This window comes from Leuresthes tenuis, unplaced genomic scaffold (genome assembly GCF_036924035.1).
Source record: "Leuresthes tenuis unplaced genomic scaffold, fLeuTen1.0.hap1 SCAF_14, whole genome shotgun sequence".
In the NCBI taxonomy this organism is placed as follows: Eukaryota; Metazoa; Chordata; class Actinopteri; order Atheriniformes; family Atherinopsidae; genus Leuresthes; species Leuresthes tenuis.
Window position 1 is genome coordinate 7,650,157 of NW_027325368.1, and position 22,801 is coordinate 7,672,957.

General features: G+C 42.7%; 2 protein-coding genes across 8 annotated transcripts; one reads left to right on the forward strand and one right to left on the reverse strand.

The window, feature by feature from the left end:
- The first annotated feature begins 199 nt into the window (after positions 1-199).
- Positions 200-13,255, forward strand: miga1 (mitoguardin 1). 3 transcript variants are annotated; one of them, XM_072364578.1, is made up of 16 exons: positions 200-283; positions 1,506-1,662; positions 3,670-3,841; positions 4,742-4,869; positions 5,194-5,326; positions 5,449-5,585; positions 5,772-5,895; positions 6,132-6,232; positions 7,302-7,411; positions 7,516-7,588; positions 7,816-7,902; positions 7,990-8,088; positions 9,149-9,283; positions 9,394-9,447; positions 9,614-9,730; positions 10,207-13,255. In XM_072364578.1, exons 2-16 carry the CDS (start codon positions 1,564-1,566, stop codon positions 10,423-10,425), a joined length of 1,788 nt encoding a protein of 595 aa, XP_072220679.1. In that variant the 5' UTR covers positions 200-283; positions 1,506-1,563; the 3' UTR covers positions 10,426-13,255. The 3 variants fall into 3 exon arrangements, with proteins under 3 accessions (XP_072220679.1, XP_072220678.1, XP_072220677.1); XM_072364577.1 differs by having other exon boundaries at positions 235-343; XM_072364576.1 differs by having other exon boundaries at positions 235-337.
- Positions 12,333-22,357, reverse strand: fubp1 (far upstream element (FUSE) binding protein 1). 5 transcript variants are annotated; one of them, XM_072364572.1, is made up of 20 exons: positions 22,224-22,357; positions 21,645-21,768; positions 20,904-20,939; positions 20,778-20,814; positions 20,621-20,667; positions 20,467-20,538; positions 20,318-20,375; positions 20,067-20,229; positions 19,732-19,830; positions 19,500-19,616; positions 19,307-19,409; positions 18,811-19,050; positions 18,542-18,702; positions 18,288-18,439; positions 18,107-18,183; positions 17,865-17,990; positions 17,471-17,545; positions 17,005-17,067; positions 15,461-15,633; positions 12,333-15,203 (listed from the first exon to the last, which is right to left on the reverse strand). In XM_072364572.1, the coding sequence occupies exons 1-20, from the start codon at positions 22,314-22,316 to the stop codon at positions 15,195-15,197; spliced, it is 2,025 nt and encodes a 674-aa protein (XP_072220673.1). In that variant the 5' UTR covers positions 22,317-22,357; the 3' UTR covers positions 12,333-15,194. The 5 variants fall into 5 exon arrangements, with proteins under 5 accessions (XP_072220673.1, XP_072220674.1, XP_072220672.1 ...); XM_072364573.1 differs by having other exon boundaries at positions 12,333-15,633; positions 21,678-21,768; XM_072364571.1 differs by having other exon boundaries at positions 12,333-15,633.
- Between the last annotated feature and the right edge of the window lie 444 nt (positions 22,358-22,801).

Sequence of the window (22,801 nt, forward strand, 5' to 3'; positions counted from 1 at the left end):
GTCTATTTATTTATTTATTCATTTGTATTGAACAGCACTTTAGTTGACTCATTTAAATGTAGCTTATAAATAAACTTGACTGTGTGATGAGGATAAATAATGTACGACTCGTGAATTGTCATGTCATCACTGACTTTGTTATGGCTGTAATACTAGGGAAAGCCGGATGATGGCGCAGAAACTCCACAACAACAATGACGGGATACATGCTTTCATTTTGAAGGCGAAGCCAGAAGAGCGCGTGGAGCTGCACAAGCGAGTCCTTCATTCGTCAGCAACTGAGGTCAGTTGGAGGACTGTGTGAACAACTGCGAGTCTGTGAAGGAAACCTCAAAATGTATCGGTGATATATAACTCTTTTATTATCGGTTTATCACATCCAATGAGCAGAACTGATCCGTCAGTTTGTTTAGTTTTAGCTAATATTACAAATGTAGCTAGTCCGCTAGTCGTTATTAGCCTTGTTAAATAAGTTAGCCTTTAGCTGTTCAGGCAGGCTAGTAAGTGAACCATGAGCTAATGTGATTATGAGTTTCTCTGCCTCTCATGTCGGCGGATTTATCCCTGGAAACACTCAGAAATCTTAAATCGTAAAATAAATCATTCATTGATTGGAAGAGGTTTGGGATGTTACGAAAGCTAGTATGATTACTTCACAATGCTTTACAAGCGAGCTAACAAAAAGTGTGCTACGGTACAACACATTACCTCCTAAAGAGAAAATTCTAAGCTAGAGGTACAATACCATACTGGATTGACAAAAAATCTAGTAATGTTCACAGTAGACCTGCATATTAGCATCCTTATTAATGTAATGTTCAAATGTTTTTATTAAACCCTTTTAAAAGCTATTGTTCGGACTATATCAGTCTTTTGATAAATCTATTGGAACTATCCCTTGAGATGTAGTAAAGTGTTCATGTTTGCAGAATGCAGATGGATAGAAATCAGTCAGCACTTGGAAGAGGCAACTTTTTAAATATCTTCCCATCTTCTCCTGAAAGCTTCTGAGATGAACAAACATCACTAAATAAGACATTTTAAACAATTAGAACAACGAATCGACTTGTCTTAAGGTTTTAAGCTTCAAAGACTTTCTTTTATCTATGTGGGTGATCCAGGAGTCGTGGTCCAACACTGCGTAACAGAAAGATAAGGCTCTGATTTACCTTTGCACTCTGACTGCTGCTTTTCACTGGTGTAATGTTGGTTGAGGTGTTGGGATAATTTCATTCCTTTTTGTAGATGCTCTCATAGTGTTGTAGTTTAGGGAAAAAACCCTCAGTTTAACAGGCTCAGTTCTTTAAAATGCGTTATTGTGCAGGTAGCAGAAGTGTAAAAGCATTTTATAATAAACACATAGTTGATTCAACTTGCTCTTAGTCTGGGCAAACGTTGCCTCTTGCATGTACTGTACAGTCAAGGTTTTATGTTATAGCGTCATTTTATCCCCTACTGAGCCTCCAAGGTTAAATCCTTCTACTCACTCCTGTCATCCTGTTCAGCTGCAGTGGAACGATGATGGGGACAAGAGAGCTGCCAAGTCATGGATAGAGAGCCATAATGACACATGAGACCCTCACAAGCTCCCAGCTGTCTGTCAAGACTGCTGCCCTGCGCATGGTTGACCTACCGCTGTCCGTGTACAGCTCCCTGGCACAGGTGAGCCTTTGTCTGGGTGTGGCAGGTGTTTCTCCACCTGTCGTGCTGCTATCTACCCGTGTGCACATTTGCAGCCTCATGTGCATGCTGTCAGTACATGTCGTGGAGAAACTGGGACCAGCAAGTTTCTCTTTTTTTATAAATACATATATTTTGTATTTATTAGTGCGATTGTTGTGAATCAGAACTAGTTGCCCATAAGGTCTGATATCTCTGAATATGGCATCGTTCCACTTCTGTGTAAAGTGTAACTTTAATCAGTAAAGAGTTTCTGGTGAATGCTCTTTGCAAAAGAAGGAAACATCCACACCTGCAGCTCAGATAACTGTAGGAAATGATGGTGTTTTGCAGGAAGTAGAAGCCAAAATGTAGTTTTTTCAAACTAAATAATACCTCGTGCAAACTGAGCTTTTTAAAGTGTTATTTGGAGACTCACTTTTGTATTCATCCTTAATAATGACAAAGATATTGCACATTAAATGCTCTCCGGGTTAATGCTCAACAAAGAATTCACAGGGGAATCTTAGGTATTTCCCACAAGGCTTTTTCCTTTTTTTAGTTTCTGTCTGCTTGTATTTGTTTGCTCCCCGGGGCAACAAATGTCTGGTATTTTCCATGTGTTACCCACATGCTGTGTGTTTATAGGATGTAAGCGTTTGCGTGGCTGGAGTCACGGAGCCAGTCTGATATTTTTAGAGTGCTCTGGTGGGAGCCTGTCTGATGTGGTCTTAGAATGGAAGCTGAAGCACTCTGTCCATTCACTACCCTTGTTAGACGGTCAATATTCTGACTGTCATGCCTCTTGACTGATTGTTCCTGTAATCTTTAGTAGCAGGGATGTGCTGGAGCAGAGTCTTTGTGGATAATTGTCTCATTCAGGGTTTCTAACTATAGACTTAGGTGGCTTTGCATGCCATCTGAAATTAACTCTATTTAGCAGACAGGGAGCTGATTCTCAGTCCTGCTTGTTACATCAGTTACATCAGTGTCTCTCTGCTACATTTTGATTGATGCAGTTATTTCCAGCATATTGTAATCAAGGTTTAAATCAGCTCTCCCGAATTGCTTTGAAGGAGGGAGGCATCGGAGACAGTAGCAATGCTGATTGTATAACTATTATAAGCATATGTGTAACTGAGTTATTTATAGGAGTTATTATTTACTCCTTGTGTTGGGTTTTTGTAGGGTGTTGGTTTTATGTAAATATTTAGTGAAAACAAGCAGTTTTCACACATGCACCGATACCCTGAAACTATCAACACGTTTCAGAGGGAACGCATACGTCTCAATCAATTCTGGACATCGTGTGCCCTTATTAGTGCATTTATTAGTATAAACTCCAGATGATTTCTGATTGAAGAGCAGCTCTATCTGTAGAATTCACAGCCGGTAGGAAATGTTCTGCTTTGTCCTAATTTAACTGTCGTCTGTGTTGCTTTCAGTTCCATTGTTGTTGGTGCTTTGACTTTTACCTTCATCTCATGCCTCTGTCCTAAATATGCTGTCATTTAATGTCTTTTTTTTACAACTAAACACAAAGTCTGCGGAATCAGTTTAAGTTGATGTAAGTATGATATGAAGTCCGAGTGATTGGAGGGACTATTTTTTTAAGGAAGTAAAAGGTCACATTTAACCAAACAGAAACAAGACCAAATTTCCAAATAAATGCATGTAGTTGCAGTTATTTGACAAAGTCTTGATAATTGTCTTTATTTAGCTGTTTGAAAATGACAAAATGCTTTATTTCCACATTGTTTTCCAACATTTAATAGACATAGCCAGAGTTTACGTCCCTTCAATTTTTGCTAGATTTGTAAAACGAACATTATTAATTTAACTTTTTTGAAACATGAAAGTATCATTTAAAGCTTTAGAGCTTTGGCACTTTCTGATCCCCACGCTCAAACCACAGGGTCAGTTTATGTGGGCAAGCAACGAGCTTCAGTTTGGTCAAAATTCTTCTTTAAGACATAAATATTGAACTATTCTTCGCTGTTTCTCTTTAAGGTGAGTGTCAGCACAGGCACCAAGAAATTGGTGGCTGCCACCGCCTTTGGCACTGTCTCGCTCCTCCTCCTTGCTCGCCGCTTCCAGAGGAGGAAGGGCAGAAAGAAAGCTCACTCGCCGCAATGGGAGCAGGCTGGTTTTGAGTTTTTCTCACCGGCCTGTGCAGAAAACGGTAAGACATCCTGATGCTGTGGTATTTCTTTTTAATTTTCACCAGCAGCTCACCGGCTCGTGACCTCTAATGAGTAAATAAGTCAATCTCGTGGTTTGTCACGCTGTCAATCTGCCATGTGAGGCGGCTTCTGTATTACTGTCAACAAACTCCAATTAAATACTCTAATCTCTGATTAGTGTCCCGAAGAGGAAGGCTGTTAAATGAGCAGTTCATCGGGGTGATAACGCACAGCACCGTGGTCCCTCAACGCAGCGCCGTAAGCGTTTACAAACAGCCTCAGTGGCGTCACAACACGGCAGGAGAAGCCGTGGAGGAGGTCATACAGGAAGTACAGTGTGCACACACAAACGTGGTGCACAGTTTGAACCTCTCTGCTGCACTTTTAAGCGTTTTGCAGAGTTGGACAAACTCTTCCTGTGTACGTCAGGTCAGAAAATGCTGGAGCACAACCCAACGTGGCACTAAAACGCTCGTAGCTGCAGCTATCACAATGTCAGTTTTGGTGCTTATGAGAAAGGCGGCCAAAGACACGCGTGTCCGAGTCTCTTCTTGACAAATAAACGTAGTGTAATGCATCGTGGAAATGCAATTAAAAGCTTAAGTGCTGCTCGACTCTTTGATTGTTTCCTTTCTCAATTTATGCCGACCCTGTCGCTCTGGAAATCAAAGCAATCTCAACAACTTGTGTATGAATTTCACTTCTAGAATTAGTTTAGGCCAAACAGAAAGACTGTCAACAGCCCACTGCCGCAAAGTTTAATTTCACGCCGTATTTGTCAGCAGATCTGCAAACAAAGCGTATCCACTGTGTATCCATGTTACGCGTCAAGATAGTGTGAGAGTCTACGATGGTGTTTTGATAAGTTTATCTCCCAACTTTCAACCTCATCTTCCCAGATAACACCAGCCAAAACATCACTTTCTCCTTCAACTCCAAGAATGGATCCTCTGGTTCGTGTTCTGGTCTGGTTCTCACGACAAGAGATTACAGAAAACTGTCTGGCTCTCTGCTGAGCCTGGCCTCGGTAAGACAAGTCCACAGTTTGAATAGAGCTCGGTGACATGACATCACAGCCCTGCTGAGCGTGAACTCTGCTTTAACTGTACGACACAGTAACTTAAACCACGATTTTAGATCAGTGAAAATGTTTGTTTTTTTTACTGATGGTTAGTAATAAATCATGGAAAAACTGTAAGTAAATAAACTGTAACATAAAACACAGAAATGTTTCCTTTTTGTTTTACTCTGCATTGGTATTATGTTGGTAATAGAGTTGATATGAGGTGCGTTTAACTCGCCGTACGCTCTGCTACTTAAAGGTTGACTGTGTTCCGCTTTGTTTCTGCAGGTGAAGAGCATGAACTCGTCCAGCAGCAGCACCTGTGCTAATGAATCCACCTGTTGGGACGATGTGGGGGACGCTGATGTCTGCAGTGTGGTCAACTTATCCGTCACCACGCCTGAAAATCTGTACCTTATGGGTAAAGAGGCGTTTATTCCCCTTCCTCTCACTATGTTTGTAATTAGTAAAGAGGACATGATTCCTCAGGTGCTAACTGCTTTAAGAGACTCAGTGTGTGTGTGTGTGTGTATTTCCTTACAGGTATGGATTTATTCGAGGAGGCTCTGCGGCGGTGGGAGGAAGCGCTGACATTCAGGAGCAGGCAAGCTGAGGACGATGCGAGCTGTGCGTCAGTCAAAACAGGAGCCGGAGACACCATCGCTGAGCAGAGCATGGAGGTAAGGGACATTCAGCAGACCCAAGGCTCGTGTCCACATAAGTCCTCTCTCAAGGAAATCCACTGCTGAGTTGTTTAAAGAGGATGTTAAAAGTAAGGTGAAGAGAGAACGATGCCCTTTATATAAAGAATTAAGGTAAAGTTGGATCATCTGTGTCTCATTTGTGTTTGCTGTCTTTGTCTTCAGGAGGTCATCAGCACAGAGTTCATCCACAGGCTGAAGTCTCTGCTGCAGCGGGCTTACCGCCTCCAGGAGGAGTTTGAGGGAGTGTTGGGCATGTCAGAGCCTTCATCCCACAGCAATAGCTTGGGTGAGTCGCCCCTACAGCATTATGTGTCGAAAACAAAGCATTGTGGGGTTTCAGTCCAGTCCAGTAACACAGGACTCAAAAGAAGGTCCTGGAACCTGCTGCAGTCTCCAAAATGTCTCATTTCATTGTGTGAAAAGAGACAAAAATGTTTGTGTGTAAGTTGCAGTCGGTGCATCTGTTTCAGTGAAACAATGAAAACTCTAAAGCTGTGTGAACGCTCTCATTCCCACTCCCAGATCAAATGGCAGACCTTCTGGCCGGAGAGGAGCTGGACGACGCCTGTCTGAGAGACAGCATCAGCATCGCTTCCACCGACTCTTTTGTGTCTGCTGCTGAGGTGAGAGAGGCGATAAACTTCAGGCTAAATCACCTCGTGCACACGGCAGCATTTGATCCTGGTGAACAAAAATGTCTTTGTGCATTTGCATGCTTGTGTAGATACTATTAGATTTAGTCTCATTGTTCCTTATAGATCAGCTGCTGTTGATTTTAAAACTTCAAAAGAATTAAAGTAGAGATTGAGCGCAGCAGCAACCCCAAAAAGCACCTTTTTCTGAAAGTGTCTGAGAGACCGAATCTCTACGTGTGATTCGCAGCAGGAGTTTTACTCAAATAGCTTTGATCTTCTTGCAGGTGCACCACCTGGTGTGCTGCAGAACTCTAGATCTCCTTTACTCGTTAAGTCTCAGTAGGGGCTTGAGCCGTGTATCCGGTGCAACAGGGACACATGACCCGCAAAGTACCAAAATAAAGTGGTTGTTATAAAAATAACATCCAGCTCGTTGCTGTGGCGAAAAGTTCAGATCAAGGTGTAAAAGCCCCCACCAGCAGAGATCTAATGATGATCTGTCACTGTTTAATATTAAACTGGGGGGGGGGGGTGACAACACATCTACAGCAGCCTCATTTTAACAGAATTCCTCAGAGCTTTACATTAATTCAGTCACATGTACAAACTTGTTCAACATTCACTGCCCAGTGAGTGGAAGACAGCAATTAAACACGTGTTTAGTTACCTAAAATAGACCTGAGCAGTCAACACGTAACCTATTATTACTCTGTGTCTGGTATTACTCTGCGCTCCACACATGGACACGACACAGCGAGCTGTTCAGAGCTGCAGAACTCCGCAGCTCAGCGCAATTTAAGAACTAGTAACAGACTTATTGAGGCTGCACGAATGCATGTCCGGCCTGTTTACCACCAGGCTCTTATCAAGAATGTGCAAAAAACGTGAATTGGAATACATGTAGGCGCTCGGATGTTGCTGTTTTCTCGTTGAACTCATTTTAAAAGCTCGGTGTCGGCCACAAACATGAACATGAACGAGTTTTGCACACTTCAAGCCTTCTGTGTGGCAGAAAAATGCTGTTTATTTAATCTGTGACCATCTGTTTGGCCCTCAGCTGTCAGAGCACAGAGAGCTGAGGAGTGTTTTCGCTCTGGGTCATCACCCTCTCTACGAGGAGGCGCTGCAGATGGCTGAGGAGGGCAAGATCACCTGCAGGGTGCTGCGGTAATTAGTCATCAACACATTGAATACAGAAGGATCCAGATTTCTGTGTGGTTTGTGATCATTCTCAGCTGCTGATTCAAAATTAAAAACCTTTCTCTTGATAGAACTGAGATTCTGGAGTGTCTCGGTGACTTGGATTTCCTAGCGAAGTTGCACTGTGTGCGTCAGGCATGTCAGGTACAGTCTAACTTTGATCAGTTCAAGAAGGTGGTTCTCACTATTAGGAATGTTGCATCAACTGCATATTTGGAACATCGTGGGATTGTTGTGCCAAACAGCCGCTATGTTTAGTCTTTTTCTTTCATTGTACAATAACAGCAGTACGAAGCCTTAACAAACCACAGAGAGCTTTGTTGAACTCTGCTTCGTCAGACGGAGTAACAAGATGTCACTTTTCTCTCAAGCTCATTTTGTGTGACCGGGCAACCAGGATGTTTCTGGCTGACACGGGAAAGAAGATACTGTCTTCCATTATTGTTAAAGCACATAAGGTGAGAGCGACGCCACGGCCGGTACAGATCACACAACATTGTCTGTCGTGTTGTGCACCAGTCACTCTGCTCTGTTTGCTTTTGCAGAGCCCAAAGAGATTTGAAGAAGTGTTTGAAGAGATGATTTCCTTCCTGGAGCACACCGAGCACTGGGAGAACACAGAGGTGGAACTAGCTACAAGAGGGGTCAGTGTGGCACGGCAGGGATCAAACCATGTTTAACATCTGAAACAGTGATGTACACGACGTTTACACACAGCAACAACAGCGAAACTAAGCCAGCAAAATGTTCATTCATTAAAAAGCAGAGATGGAATAAAAGCTATGAGTAAAATGAGTTAAAGAAACTATATCTAATGTCTAAAAAATCTCTAATGGCCTTAAAATAACATGAGACACCCACCACCAGATGAGACTGCCTGCTTTCTACTTCCACTGGGGTCATTTAGTTTGAGCCACACAGTGATTTACAAGAAGAAGAAGCCAGATTGTACAAGGTTACAAATGGAATTATCAGAATGGTGATTTATTGACTTTTTAACATTTTCTACAATATTAGAAAAGCGCCGCTTGCATTTTTAGCTGGTTCCTGGTTAGTTCAGCCTGAAAGTAATAAACTCCACCAGGAAGTTGTCAGGATGGGTTCTTTCGGTATTTCCTGTAGAGCATACTGTGACCTTGTTTCTGACACATCTACATGCAAGCAAATGCATTTTGGAGCCTGAAACCAAAGGTTTTGGAACACCAGAGTGAAGATAATCCCTGACTTTGGCTGTAATGTTTGTGTGTGGAGGTGTTTTTTATTTTATTTTATTCAAAGTGTCAGATTATGTGCAGTTGGCACCTTTGCCTGAAGTCAGATGATGTGTAATTTTCCACTTTGTTGACATGGTAACTAACAGGAGATGCCAGCTAGATATTGCCAATGCAGACCTTGTACATTGATAAATAAATGCACATAAATTTAAAGTTACTTTAGAAGTGCACAACAGAGTCTGACCCAGCTGCCAATGTCCCCAAACCAATCAGACCTTGAGTTGTTGTTGACGTGTCTGAAAACCCTGCGGCAGCTTCCTCTGTATGGTTGAGCTCCGAGCCCAGCCACTCTCCAAAGGAAACGCATTCAGCCGCTTGTATTCGTGGTCAAAAGAATGAAATCAACTGTGTATCTGATGAGAAATCAGTGAGGAGATGTTAATACAAGAGTAACGCTCTTTAAATGCTGTGTCATCGTCGTCCTCACCAGGTGAGACACTTTAACTTCTACGACATTGTGCTGGACTTCATCCTGATGGACTCTTTTGAGGACCTGGAGAATCCTCCCATCTCCATCCAGAACATGATCAACAACCGCTGGCTCAACAGTTCCTTCAAGGAGACGGTGAGTCAAACCACCAAGGGAATAATGACAAAGTCACACACAGGTTGCATGTCCTGTGAAGAAACTTGATAGTTGTAGTCATTCCTGTGGATTTTGTGTCATTTTCTCAGGCGGTGGCGTCAAGCTGTTGGTCAGTCCTGAAGCAGAAGAGACAACACATGAAGGTACAAATTAACTGTAAAAGGAGTGACTGCTGGAAGGCGAGCTGTGGCAGTCATTCAGCGTCTGTATTTCCTGTCAAACCTTTATCTAGTCTGTGGTAATACTTATCCAGTGTTTATAACCTGCGAGACAGGACAGCCCCTCTGAGACCTTTGCTGTTTTTCTCAGGCGCCAGACGGCTTCGTCGCCCACTTCTACACCGTGTGTGAGCAGATCAGCCCCGTTCTGGCGTGGGGCTTCCTCGGGCCAAAGAGCTCCCTGCACGACTTATGCTGCTTCTTTAAGGTCAGAAACCACGCCAGGACAGCTTGATATGTGCCGCACCGGGCAGTCGCTGGTTTCCCATCCAAATGTTGAGGGGAACGAGTTTGATTTAAATCACAGCAAATCTCATCAAGGCACCTCAATGATGCAGTCCAGTTCATACAAAGCCTAGCTAAGGAAATCTTCCAGCAGATTTTATGGTCCACATTAACACCTTTTAACTTAATTTTATGTCTCGAAGTGTTTCTTTTTAGAAGTCGTAACCGTTTCAATTGACCGATTACATATTTGTTTTTTTTTGTTTTTTTTCATGTAAGACCAGTTTAAAATGAGCTTTTCAGTAGTTTTTACATTGTTCTGAATGCTCACTCATAGTTCCAGAGAGCAGTGATCAGCTTTTCTTAATATCTTAACAGTTATTATTTTTAGAAGACCTAAAGCTGCTGGCTGAAATGGGTTTTCAGTGCACACACTCATGAATCTGGGCTCTCCTGCAGGACCAGGTGCTGCACTTCCTGAAGGACATTTTTGACCTGGACAAAGTGCGTTACCTGTCGGTGGAAACTCTGGCAGAGGACATGCTCCACCTGCTGCACCGCCGCTCCGAGCTGCTGCTGGCCTACCTGGGGGCCGACTCGCTGCGGCCCCTGAACGGCTGCAGCGCCCCGCAGGTGCAACTGGTTCCCAGCGCCCTGCTGGAGGCCCAAGTACAGTGAGAGGACACGCTCAGTATTTACTCTGTGGTAAATTCACACCGACCGTCGGACCAAAGAAAACTATCCGTAGGTGTGAGCGCACCTCTGGTCTGCGTCGTGACTCCACCGGCTTTCACATCCACTCATCACACCTCCCATCATGCCATGTGCTCTGTGGGTGTGGATCCAGGTAAAGTGTACAGACTGTCTGCCTCCATGCATGTTCATCACGCCTGATGTGGCCTCCTCCTCTCCTCAACCCTCACAGTGCCATGTGGGTGCAGTCACTATGGATTATCATAGCAATAGTTGTGACTCAAACTTATGAGATGAGATACCGACACTGTGTAAAGGTGTATTAATTGCAGTTAAGAGCAGCTTGTGTGACACTAAAAGAAGGTATTTTACCATATTTATTTTACTATAAAGCTAGAAGATGCGGGGTTTGGTTTTTTTTTTTCCCCAGTAGTTGTAGTTTTTCTTGTATTCATAAGTGGATCTGTGATCAACTTCAGCATTCAGACCTGAAGAAGGGTTTGTCAGGTTTATTGAATGTATCCATAATCACAGCGGACAGCAGCAGTTAGTCTAACCACTGTTAAGACTCGCACGCTGCCCATCGTTGAATGATGGAGCTCAAGTATGATGCAGGTGTGAAAGGAAAAAGGGAACAGGGTTACAAACTTCCATGAAATATTCTCAGTGCCCAATCCCAGCTCCTCCCATTGGGCCGACGCCCCCTTTCCTTTAGGTAGCAGTGGTCATCCATCTCTTCTGCCAGTGCGTGAGGAGAGCTACGTGATCACTACTCCTTCATGTCTAAAAAGGGCATGAAAACCTTACTGCTGGAACATAAGTGGTAGGAGCAGAGATGAGAACTTGTGCTGCTCAGTTTGTCACTGAATGTCAGACAAAGTTCTATTTAATGGTATCTGCTCATCGCTCACTGCCATGTACAGAACGCGCACAATTAGGAGTGAATAGAGTTTCTAGTCAGAAAACTATAGCGCTTGCCATTGTGAAGCTGCTGAACGGAGCCCCAAATAAATATAGTTAATTATGAAGACAAGGTGATCCATGAAGAAATAAAAGGCAACCGCTGCTATAAGTTGAGGTTTTTAGGCAAATGTAGATGGTAAAGCGTGGAACTGGAGCCCGTAGTGACTGTTTTTAAGGGTGTTTTGACTTAATGATAAACTGGATTATTGCTACAACATTAAAAGGGCTTCAGTTGACTTTAAACCAGCTCGACCGGTGCAGACCTCGAGCAGTCAGGCCGGATGAGTCCGACAGGACACCTTCAGCCTATAAAACTATAAAAGTCAGTTCCAACATTTACTCCAGTCACAGGTAGTAAATTTATCAACAATGTTGCTTTAAAAAAAAAAAAAAAAAAACAGAACACGCTTTAGTTTTTCCATTTCAGATACGCTTAATTTGTGCTTTTGTTGCATTTCTGTAACCAGGTTTTGCTTTGGGACATTTTTTTTTCTTCTTCCAGGGACAGAATGAACGAATAGACCAAAAACTGTATTATTGTACATATTAACGGGTGTCATTTGAAGGCCGACTTGCAGGTCGTTTTGTGCACTGAAGGAAATGTGTCGACTTTATTTTATGTCTAAATAAAGTACACAAAGACGAATTTGTCTCATTTATTACGTTGTGCCTCTGAAATACGAGTCTGGAACAACTCCAGTTTGTAACAACTTTATTGATGAACATGGCAACATTTCAATAGTCAGAAGTTAAGTCAAAAAACAAACCAATAGATTTAATATACACAGCACATGAAACCTTGTTTACCTCTAAGGCATGCTCCTTGTTTTGTCCTCTACACCCCTTCGAACTCTGTGTTGAAACAGAGCATCTCACATACACAGAATGGACACCCTCAATCAGCATCAAACCCTTTTAACTACAGAAAATGGTTTTTTTTTCCTCTCTACGCTGCACCTCCAAATTTGCTGTATTAAAGTACATGAGTTCCTGCTCTCATCCAACTTTCTGAAGTAATTTCAAGTACAGTTATAGGTGAAGGCATTCAAACAACCATGAGACAGCTCTAAATACACTATGGCATCATGGGTAAAGTAAAAACAAAACAGTCAATCCAGGCTGGTGAAACATGTATCTGACCAACACTTTGCAATCACAAAATTTAAATTTCATTGCGTTGCTGCTTTACCTTATCACTGGAGCTCTTGAACGGTCTACGCTCAGCAGTGGGATTGACTCAAAGGATTCCTCCTTTTGGGGGGGAGGGGGGGACAAACTACGACACGGCCTGATTCTACGACCTAAAGCCTGCAGCATCCTCCAACACTGTGAGCGAGAAGTGAAGGCAGCAGCGTTTCAATAGTAGATTTGCACTGCACTTGAAGGCAGATTCACACCACGACAGAAAACAGTATTCAAAATAAAAAATAGATCATGTAATTCACCGTTTTCCACCTAGCATTTGAGCACATTGCTAACTTCTGGCAACAGGTTTGCACGGCATGCAGTTTGTTACACCAGTGTCAACTTGAAGCATCCTTAAAAACATGTCGCTGGCAAACTTACCAGAAGCAAACAGAACAAATAAAGCCTTTTATCAAACAATAAGCAGATACGACAATAACATTTCCACTTATGCAACTTTTTGGGTGGGAGAGTCACTTTTCAAGAGTAAAACTTAAATGTAACGACTGGTTGAGCTCATCATGCAGTTCATTAATTAACAAAAACAGATCCTAAAAAGGGCTGTTCATACGTGAATATCCTGGACATTTCTTTACTGCTAGGCATAAATGCATTGAGGCATGTTAACAACACAGGTAAGCATTTCTTTGCATTTATAAAGGCTCATGTCACTGGGCAAAAACACTTTCTCCTTAGGTTTCGCTTACCTGTGTTATGCGGCAGAACCTAAGGTGCAAGGTCTGGGATGACACTGCAAAGATCAGATATATTGCACTGTTTGCCATCAGTGAACAATGCAGTCAAATATTGTTCTGACTTGTAATGTAACAGCCTTTCACAACAGTGCCCCCATCAGATTCATTTAAAATAAAAATCAGAATGAGTTCTGGGCTAATCAGAAGCACTTCAACTATTAGCAATCCACATGCTTATATGGGACATGTAAAGAAATCATCAGCAGAAACCTAAGCATGCTACACTGGTATTTTGTGCAGTTCAGGAGATTTTCTAAGCAATTAATGGCATTTGAAAACATTAACTCAGTGGCACTCAGCAAAGGGCAGATATTCAGAACGCAGAAACCACATCGTTACAGTTCCTACCGGCAGTGAAACGGCGCCCACATTCAAACCCTCAGTTCAGAAAAAAACCCAACTGGCACTGAAATGCTACCTACACAATCTAATCATACAGTAAGGTCACAAATATGTCTCAGAAACATGTGGTACAAGAATCATCAGTCTAACTTTAGTTCTATGCCTCTCAACATTTCATACTTACCCATAAGACAAGGGAAATGGGGGGGAAATGGCAAATTTTCACAAAAAAAGTACTACATCCTCTGCAGTTTTAAGCATCAAAAAAGGCGTGAATTTCTCAAAGAGTCACAGTTTTGTACTTACATTACAGGAGGTTTCAACTGATGGATGAAGAGGCTGCTTAGCCACCCCCGACCCTACGACAGCTACGCTCTTATATTGGATAAACACTAACAGAATGGGCACAGCAAAGACGACTTTTGCAATGTTTTTATATTAAAAAAACATTTTAAAAAAACAAATTTTATACACAACGTGGAAATGGGCAAGGCAAATGTTTCAATACAGTTTCTTATACAGTGGCAAATTTACCTGACTGTCCTGGAAAAAGAACAGCACAAAAAAATATATATATGTATATATAACACTAAAAATATGAAACATTTTCTTGGAACCACATTTTCTGAGGAACATGTTCAGAATACCTGCTTACCGCTTTACTAAACTTGCCTGTGGAGGAGGAAGTGACTATCAAGGCAAAAATACAAGCTCAACAATATCTGCAAACCAGGCAAAAGCAAAAAGGAGCGCCACAGCAACGCAATTAATGCATGAGATACGACACACAGATACCTGTCGACTTTCTTAAGACAAACATGTCTACTGCTACAGTGAGTAACGTCAGGAAACAGGCATAATAAAGGACGTTTGTCAGGTCTGAACCACTCGGGATCATTGCACGCACGTGTTTCTACGAGCTTTATAGACAGTTGGAGAGAGACAGGACAGCACAACTTCCAAAGTCAACCTTTTTGGACAACTGAACCCATAAACATGGCTCGCATTTCAAACTCCCCCCTCCCGCGCCCCTTCTCCCCCCCCCCGCCCAAGGTAAAACAAAACATACAGCAATTCATCTAAACCCGTTCGGTTTGAACCACCCCAACTTACCAACACAGGAGGTTTCAGTTTGTTTTATTGCAAAAACACAACAGGCAATAGCATTTTTAAAACTGAGATGATTTACATGGTAATGTCTACAGTTTAATAAACATGAATTCTAACCACATTAAATGTAGATACAGGGCTGGAATGACCATATGTATAATTACCTCACTAAAAACAAAGCATTTACAAGAAAAAGAAAAATAAACAACAGAAGAAAGGGAAAAAAAACAAAACAAAAAAAAAAAATCAAAGAGGACGTGTTCTCCGGGTTATCTGCCATCTATGTGAAACACTTTCAAACCAAGGAAATTTAAGATCTTCATCAAGGCGTCTGCATCCAAACATTTAACAAAGGATTTTGTTTCGACAATGTAGCATTTACTTTATGTCCACTTCACATTACTGGCCCTGTGCAGAAGAAATACATAGAAGATACATTGCATGTTAACAGCAGAAACAGTGGACTCAGCTTCCCAAAATAAAAAGCTAAAAAAAGGAGAAAATTAATTAAAAAAAGCCTGTGTAGGGAGGAAGTTGTTTAGTTAAGTTTGTGAAGCTGCTGCAGTCACTGGAACCCTGTTAAACCCTGAGGAAGGAAGCGGGTTACGGAGCAAAAACACTGAGTCCAAATGAATATTGAGGGCAGATTCTAGTTAAGTGTGTACCTGAGGAGCTTGTGGTGCTGCACCCATCGCCTGAGGGTTGGCTGTGCCGTAGTACGCAGCCTGCTGCCGGTAGTACTCCGCCCAGGCAGCGCTGTAGTCTGGCTGGCCCCCGGGCTGAGTGGCAGCGGCAGCAGCTGCTGCGGCTGCTGGTGCGGCCTGAGGGGCCGCTTGACCTGAAGGGTCAAACAAAAGGACCCATTGGTACGGCCCAAATACAACAACACAGACCCCTCTCTCTGTAACGTGTTCTCTCACAGGCGCAAAGTTGTGTTCCAACATAAACGGCGTCCTAATTTACCATTAAAGCACGTCTATGAACTTAAAACCAGTGGAACAGAAAAACATGGCGTCTCCAGCGCGTTATTACAGCAACACCACAAAGAAGCAGCTTATCTTAGGAGGCCGTAAAAATCACCTCATCTCCAAAGAAACAACTAGATTCTTGGCCCTCATGTCAAAAGTTGGCGTTCACCATTATTTTCAGACCTGAGTGCAACAAAATATGCAGCACATGAAAAATCTGAGTTTTTAAACCGCCTGCTGGCTCTGTTGCACGAAGTCAGAGCACGAGTGAGCGTGTTTGTGTCCACACAGTCTCACTCTTACAACAGAAAACAGTATCAATATTATCGCATGATTCGAGCATCACTTTAAGCATTACCCGTGCAATCGGGTGCTAAAGGCAGTGCGTGTGCTGCCTTTGTGGACCGATAATAAGTTCAGTAAATCTCAAAACCCACCGCATACACAACAAACATCTTTTAGACAAAGAAACTATTGAAACTGATGTAAAAACCATTTGTGTGCATGATTCAACTGATGAATACTTAATGAAACGTCTACAGAGACTCTTAAGGGTTAAAAAGGGTTCAATGGATGCTTTTGCTAAGCTGATCTGAAGCTCCTAACACCCTGTGACTGAGTATATCCATGACAGAACACGTTACTCCGTTCTATCGACACATTCAAACAGTTTTTGCTCCACAAAGAGCTACATGAAGCACAGATTTAGTTCACGACAACTGAAATGGCCTGAAGATCAGGTGCCATTATGGCCTGACTTCAGTCTTTAAAAGAGCAGGACAGAAAAAAGAAGGCAGATGTGTAAAATCAAACAGGACTCATCTGAAAGCAGCCAGTCTTATATGAATAGTTACCCGGCTACAAAACACAGTATTCTTATACAGAACCTTTTAAAAATAGCATGGAAAACTACACAATAATTGACTTTCAAATGCCTAAAGTCTTTAACAGGTTGAGGCAGGAGACTATGAGAAGGGGAACGAACCTACCACCCACATCTCTGGGTAGCAGGTCAGAAACCTTCTGCTTTTCTATCGGGCAGTTGAGTGAACAGCAACTCTACGACAGAGAGCTGATAGAGAAGCCAACCACCCTTTAACAGCATTCATCTCAGAGTTAAAAAGGTCCATTAGATTAGACCCTGATCAACTCTGCCAGAAAAGCAACTTCACTGCACAGCTTCTGGTCAATTTTCTCCATTTATCTGAGCTCCTCCTTCATCTGTGACATGAGGTACTGACCTTGTTTTTTGTAATACTCCTCCCAGGCTTTTGTGTAGTCCTGCGGTTGCTGATTCTGTTGACCTGCAAAGAGAAGAAAAACGTGTTAATGCGCTTGAGTCCCATTATAAAGGAAAGAAAGAAAGAAAGAAAGAAGAACAATCAAATCATCCTACATTGCTTATATTCATAAGCCCCAAACATTCATGACACATGCCATCATTTCAGACAAAACCCTGAAATAGTCTAAACAATGAGATACTCTAAGCTCATTATGGTGGTTCTGTGTCGACAGCTCAGTCCTGCAGATAGTCAACGTGTTGCAGTCTAAACAGCACAGGCGTAAAATGTCAAAGCAAGTGGAGGAGCACTGAAAAAAACCCAGCAGGCCAAATATCCAGACCTGAAAAAGAAGCTGACTGCACGCTCAGTGGCTGTTTAGACTGGCTTGTGTTAATAGATGAACACTGAAACTATGTTCATATACCCATTTTCTTGTAATATTCCTCCCAGGCCTTGGTGTAATCTGTCTGTCCACTCTGACCTGCAGCCTGTGGGTCACCTGTTAAAAAAAACGGTACTTGTAATTAGTGAATCATTCTCAGTGGTTTGTCCTCCACCTGCCTGGGTTGGTCTCTCAGCCTAGGGATGGTGGAGGAAAACTACCCTGTCCCTGGGGTAATATCAAAGAGATATCAAAAGAGAAAGGCTCTCTGCAAAAGCAAAATGATTGGAAAGTGAAGCCAATCCAGCCTGTCTTCAGTTAGCAACAGCAGGAAGAAGTGAGCACAGAACACTGCTAAAGTCAGTCTAGCTGGCTACACTGCTCTATGCTTATCCAAACAGACTGCGTCCACCAACACAAAGAGCACTGCTGTTACCTTGGCCATTGGCTTGACTGGTGCCTGGAGCCCCGCTGGTTGGAGTCATGGAGGCCTGCGGCTGCTGGCCGTACTGAGCGTAGTAGGCTGCCCAGGCTGCTGCGTTGGCATCAGCTGCTGCCTTATCTGGATAAAACAACCAGCTTTTATTATATAGATCTGACTTAAAACCCTCCAAACAGCAACATAAATAGGAAATCATGACTGGTTTTAATGTGTTCCTGCTTTAAGTGACTACTCACTTGGATCAGGTTGTCCCTGCTGCCAGTGTGGATACCCATTGCCCCATCCTTGAGGCTGATAAGGAGCAGGAGGACCACTGATGACAGAAATCAAACAAACGATCAACTCTCCACACGCTTGGAGTCTAAATATCCATAAAATCATTACGAGCTTTAAAGGAGAGAATAAAACTGTACATACTGTGGTCCTGGAGGTCCCTGGTTGTATGGGCCAGGGTTGTATGGGCCCATGGGAGCCCCTGGGGGTCCGGGTGGCCCTGGAGGACCATGCGGACCTGGACCTCCGTGTGGACCAGGGGGACCGTGTGGGCCACCCATCGGGGTAACTGGACCCTGAAAACCAAAGAATTGAGGCACACTGCAGTAAGTAAAGAAGCTCAAAGAGCTTTAGAGACATCTTCATATGAGGGGGTGGGATTATTCTAAATGACTCACCCCAATTTTCTCCTCCACCAGCTGCCTGGCGTAGTCAATCTGTTGAGGGGAGCCTCTGACTGTGAACATCTTTATGTTGGGATCAGCGTTGGGTGGAGGGTTCCTCTGGAGCTCGATCCTAGCTCCAGACTGCTGGCTGATTCCTTTGATTGTCTCCCCACCTGAAGAAGAAAAAACACAAAACCTTCCCTAAACCACAGCATCAGCAGCCTTAAATGTTCTGCTCAGCTACACAAAACCAAAGTGTGTCTTGTCGAGGAGCCACTTACCTTTTCCAATGATCAGTCCGGTCTTCATGGTTGGAACTGTGAAGGTAAACTCCTGCAGGCCACCAGGGGGCCCCATGTTCCAGTTTCCCTGCCCACGACCGCGCCCCCTGCCACCTCCATGCCCCGGGGGTCCTCCAGCCTGGACGCTCCTCAGCAGGTCAGAAATGATCTCTGCTGCGTGCTGAGCCTGATCAGGAGGGCCCATGATCTGTGCTATCCTGTCCGGTGTGCTGCCATCATCTGAACGGAGGAGATGGGGCACAGCTGTTAAACTGCATCACAATCCCGATTAATCATTCTACTGTTTGCCAGAAATCAGAATGAAAGCAATGCTCCTTTTAAATCAGCACAGCATCTATGTGTTCAGGTCTCAGATCAATGTAGGGTTAGGGTTATCCATCAGCTTGTCAGCGTGGTGCATGAGTTTTCATCACAGACCATACACACTTTAAACCAAAGTCTAAATCACTTCACTCATTTCTTCCAAATCGCTCACCTGGTTTGAACTGAATTCTGACACCCGTGTCACTCTGTATTTTCTTGATCATCTCCCCATTTCTCCCGATAACAATTCCTACAGCAAACCGTGGGACGGGAACCTAAACATTTGACAGAAAAATCACATTTAAAACAGTGATTTAAACTCAACTCCAAGCAGATAAACAAAAAGAGGTATGACCAACACTCACGTCTAAACTGTCTCCACCTCCTCCTCCTCCACCTCCTCCAATCCTCGAGCCATACTCTCCCCTCTGCTCTCTGAAGCCCTGGTCTCTGATCAGCTCCATCACCATCTCTTTGGCTTGCTGAAGAGAAAAGAAAAACTCATTTATAGTGTTTCCATCTGGACAAATAATCAAACAAACAATTAGACATCTTATGATAAGATATCCTTCATTAATAGCCGTGTCGATGACTTACTTGAACTTTAAAAGGTTCCCCTGAGATGCGGAGCGGCTTGTCTGCACCGGTGTTCTGGGGCCCATCTTGGATCATGACCATCTTCACTCCAGCTCGTTCCTGTTTAAAAAAAAAAAACAATCATCAGTGGGTCAGATGTTCTCTGGACATTATTCTACCGTTTGCCAGAACTCAGAATGAAAGCAATGTTCCTTTTAAATCAGCACAGCATCTATGTGTTCAGGTCTCAGATCAATGTAGGGTTAGGGTTATCCATCAGCTTGTCAGCGTGGTGCATGAGTTTTCATCACAGACCATACACACTTTGTCTGTCTCGTTTTCCCCCGGACACTCACCTGAAGACTTTTGATGGTTTCGCCACCCTTTCCGATCACAAGTCCGGCTTTGGAAGCAGGGACCATAATTTCCTGGACGGTCATTCCCGGTCCGTCGTTGTGGTGGAACGCAGGGGCTGGACGTCCCTTCTCAACTATCTCTGTCAGTAGCCTCTTTGCAGCCCTGATGGGAGAAAAGAAAAGAGGGTGTGACTGACATGACCGCATGACCGATTTTTTTTGGCATGAAGAAAAAGGAGTTTGGCGCTTACTGGATTGATTCTGGTGCTCCTGTTAATGTCACCGACCTATCTGGCATTCCTCCGCTGTCTGAATGTCAGAGAGAAAGAGCTTTAGACACAAATCTACAACATCCAAAACAGTTTTTACACCACAGTCAAAGCAACAAATCCAAGCTTACCAGGAGCAATCTGTATTTTACATCCAGACTCCTGCTGAATACGTGATATCTGCTCGCCTCCTCTTCCGATAACTAGAAACAGAGGGTCAAAAAGTAAATATAAAAACACCCACCAACGTAGAAACTGCAACTAAACTTTAAAGTAAGAACTTACTGAATCCAACCATTCCATCTGGAACCTTGAACTCCTCAGATGCCGACCTGGGAATGAAAAAATAAATAAAAATTAATAATAAAAAAAATCAGCTTCAACTTGACTAAAAATAACAAGTTTTGTTTGTAAAACTTTCAAATCCAACTCGACCATCTACCTTGTGGGGCCGCCCATTCCTCCCATCGCTGAGAATGCTACATAAAAAGCAAAAAAACATTAAGATAATATTAAGACCAAATTGTGACCTATTTCTGTAGATCTGAAATAATCAACAATGACTCACCATCATTTGTCGCTACTTTCTTCGACTCTGGTTGATCTGTCACACAATGACACAAAAAAACCAGAATAACTACCTTCTACTATAACCTGAAAATTACCCGTATATATAAATAACTTCTGAAAGTTTTATTTACACGACCTGAAACTTATGGGAACTGTTTTCTATTCAGCCATCATGTCACCTGGGTGGATATAATGTTTAATCTTCTCAGACTGCAGTTTTGGCCTCCAAAAGCAATGAAAACAATATATTCCCGATAATAAAACCCAGCACACTCCTTTCATTTACACAGGTAGCTTTTTTCCCCTTCCTGAAAGCAAAGACTCACTCACTGTCAGGTTGTTGCACCTTAAATGCAGTTTCTATGCAATTTTACCAAAGACACCCATTTCAAATTTTTTTTAAGCAGCTCACTACTAAAATAAAATCACATTTACAGTGTTAGGCATTAACTCCACAAACAGCAGATGAAACAAACAAAAACAACCCAATACACATGCCATTGTTAACAAATCACCGGAGGTTTCAAATAAAAACATGAAGACATACAGCTGTTAGATTAGTAGGATTGTACAGTGTTAAGACGTATTGATGAAAAATGCAGTGATGGTGTCCTATAGTAGAAATAATGGTGGGTTAGGAACATTATAACAGAGGTGAATGCAATTTTAGTAGCTGCTAAAACACGTAAGCAGGCGTAAACTATAAAGACTTGTATTGAAATCGATTTAAGTCACTGACCGATATCCAGGTTAGGCATGGGAAAATACCCACCAGCGTCCTCCAGGGGCCTTTTCTGGCCTCCGTAGCCAAATTCGTTTGTTGGGGGTGCCGCAACACCGTCCCCGCCAATCTTCGCTGCGATCTAAAAAAAAAAGCAAAACCAAACATTAAAAGTAATTAAGAAACACGGTAGTTAACGTTTATTTGTTTGGGGTTTTTGTCGTATATTAAGCGTTTTGGAAACCACGTTGCGTGTGGCCTACTTTTTTGTCCGGAAGTCGGACCAACAAAGGAAAGCTTAAATTTTCCTTCTTAAGTTATCGATTGCTGTAACGTTTATATTTTAAACTAGTGCTTCTAGTAAGTTTTATATTTCTATAGCCTCGAGTCTGATCTCTCATCCACGATCGCTTCTGGAACGACATCTCTTTTCACCTTTACAGTGAGACGTAACGTTAGACATCTTCATCAGACATTAGCTTAGCCTGTCGTGATCTCAACGGTCAAAAAAGAAACGAAGAAAAAAAAACACCACAAGCTCTGTTCTTTCCGACTTTCAAATATTAAAAGTTTAAATAATCCGAGGGTTCTTCTTACCTGTCGTGCTCGCTGTAGTGCGTCTTTAAAAGCATCGTTCATGCCACCGCCAGAATTAGAGGACGGGGGAGCCACGCTGCTGTAGTCTGCCATATCTGCTGCTCTTCTCCTCTGCTTCTCTACAAGATGGCGGGTTTCATTCACGGATGCTTGAACGGAAAACTCGCGGTAACTTGCTTGCTCTCGCGATAACAGAAACCATTGCTTTGATTCAGTTCCTCTTACCTCTTAAGAAAACGGCTCTCGAAATACACAAGCTTTTGACTATTGCTTTCTGACTTGCTATTGTGGTTGTCCTCTTACTATTGTCTTTTCTAATGTTGTTAATATATAATACATATAAGTATATGATATAATAGTTGGCATTGTGACCAACACTAAGTACCCTGTGCCATGTGTGCTTTCAACAGGTGCCAACCTGGATGGGTTATAAGCGGAAAGCAAATTTCGTGTATTTCCTGTACATGACAAATAAATCTGATCTGATCTGATCTTAATAGTTGGCATTATAATAGTTACGGTTACTATTAATGAATAAGCATGCTGATATTTTCATTTTTGGAATAGAATATCAAGCT

Excerpts from the sequence above, each read along its gene's own strand:
- miga1 (XM_072364578.1), top strand. The coding sequence starts at position 1,564 with ATGACACATGAGACCCTCACAAGCTCCCAGCTGTCTGTCAAGACTGCT. Across the intron at positions 6,233-7,301 it reads CTTTTGTGTCTGCTGCTGAG|CTGTCAGAGCACAGAGAGCT; the intron begins GTGAGAGAGGCG and ends TTTGGCCCTCAG. Across the intron at positions 9,284-9,393 it reads ACAGTTCCTTCAAGGAGACG|GCGGTGGCGTCAAGCTGTTG; the intron begins GTGAGTCAAACC and ends TCATTTTCTCAG.
- fubp1 (XM_072364571.1), bottom strand. The coding sequence starts at position 22,316 with ATGGCAGACTACAGCAGCGTGGCTCCCCCGTCCTCTAATTCTGGCGGT. Across the intron at positions 20,940-21,644 it reads CATGCCTAACCTGGATATCG|ATCAACCAGAGTCGAAGAAA; the intron begins GTCAGTGACTTA and ends ATTGTGTGACAG. Across the intron at positions 20,668-20,777 it reads GGAATGGGCGGCCCCACAAG|GTCGGCATCTGAGGAGTTCA; the intron begins GTAGATGGTCGA and ends TTTCATTCCCAG.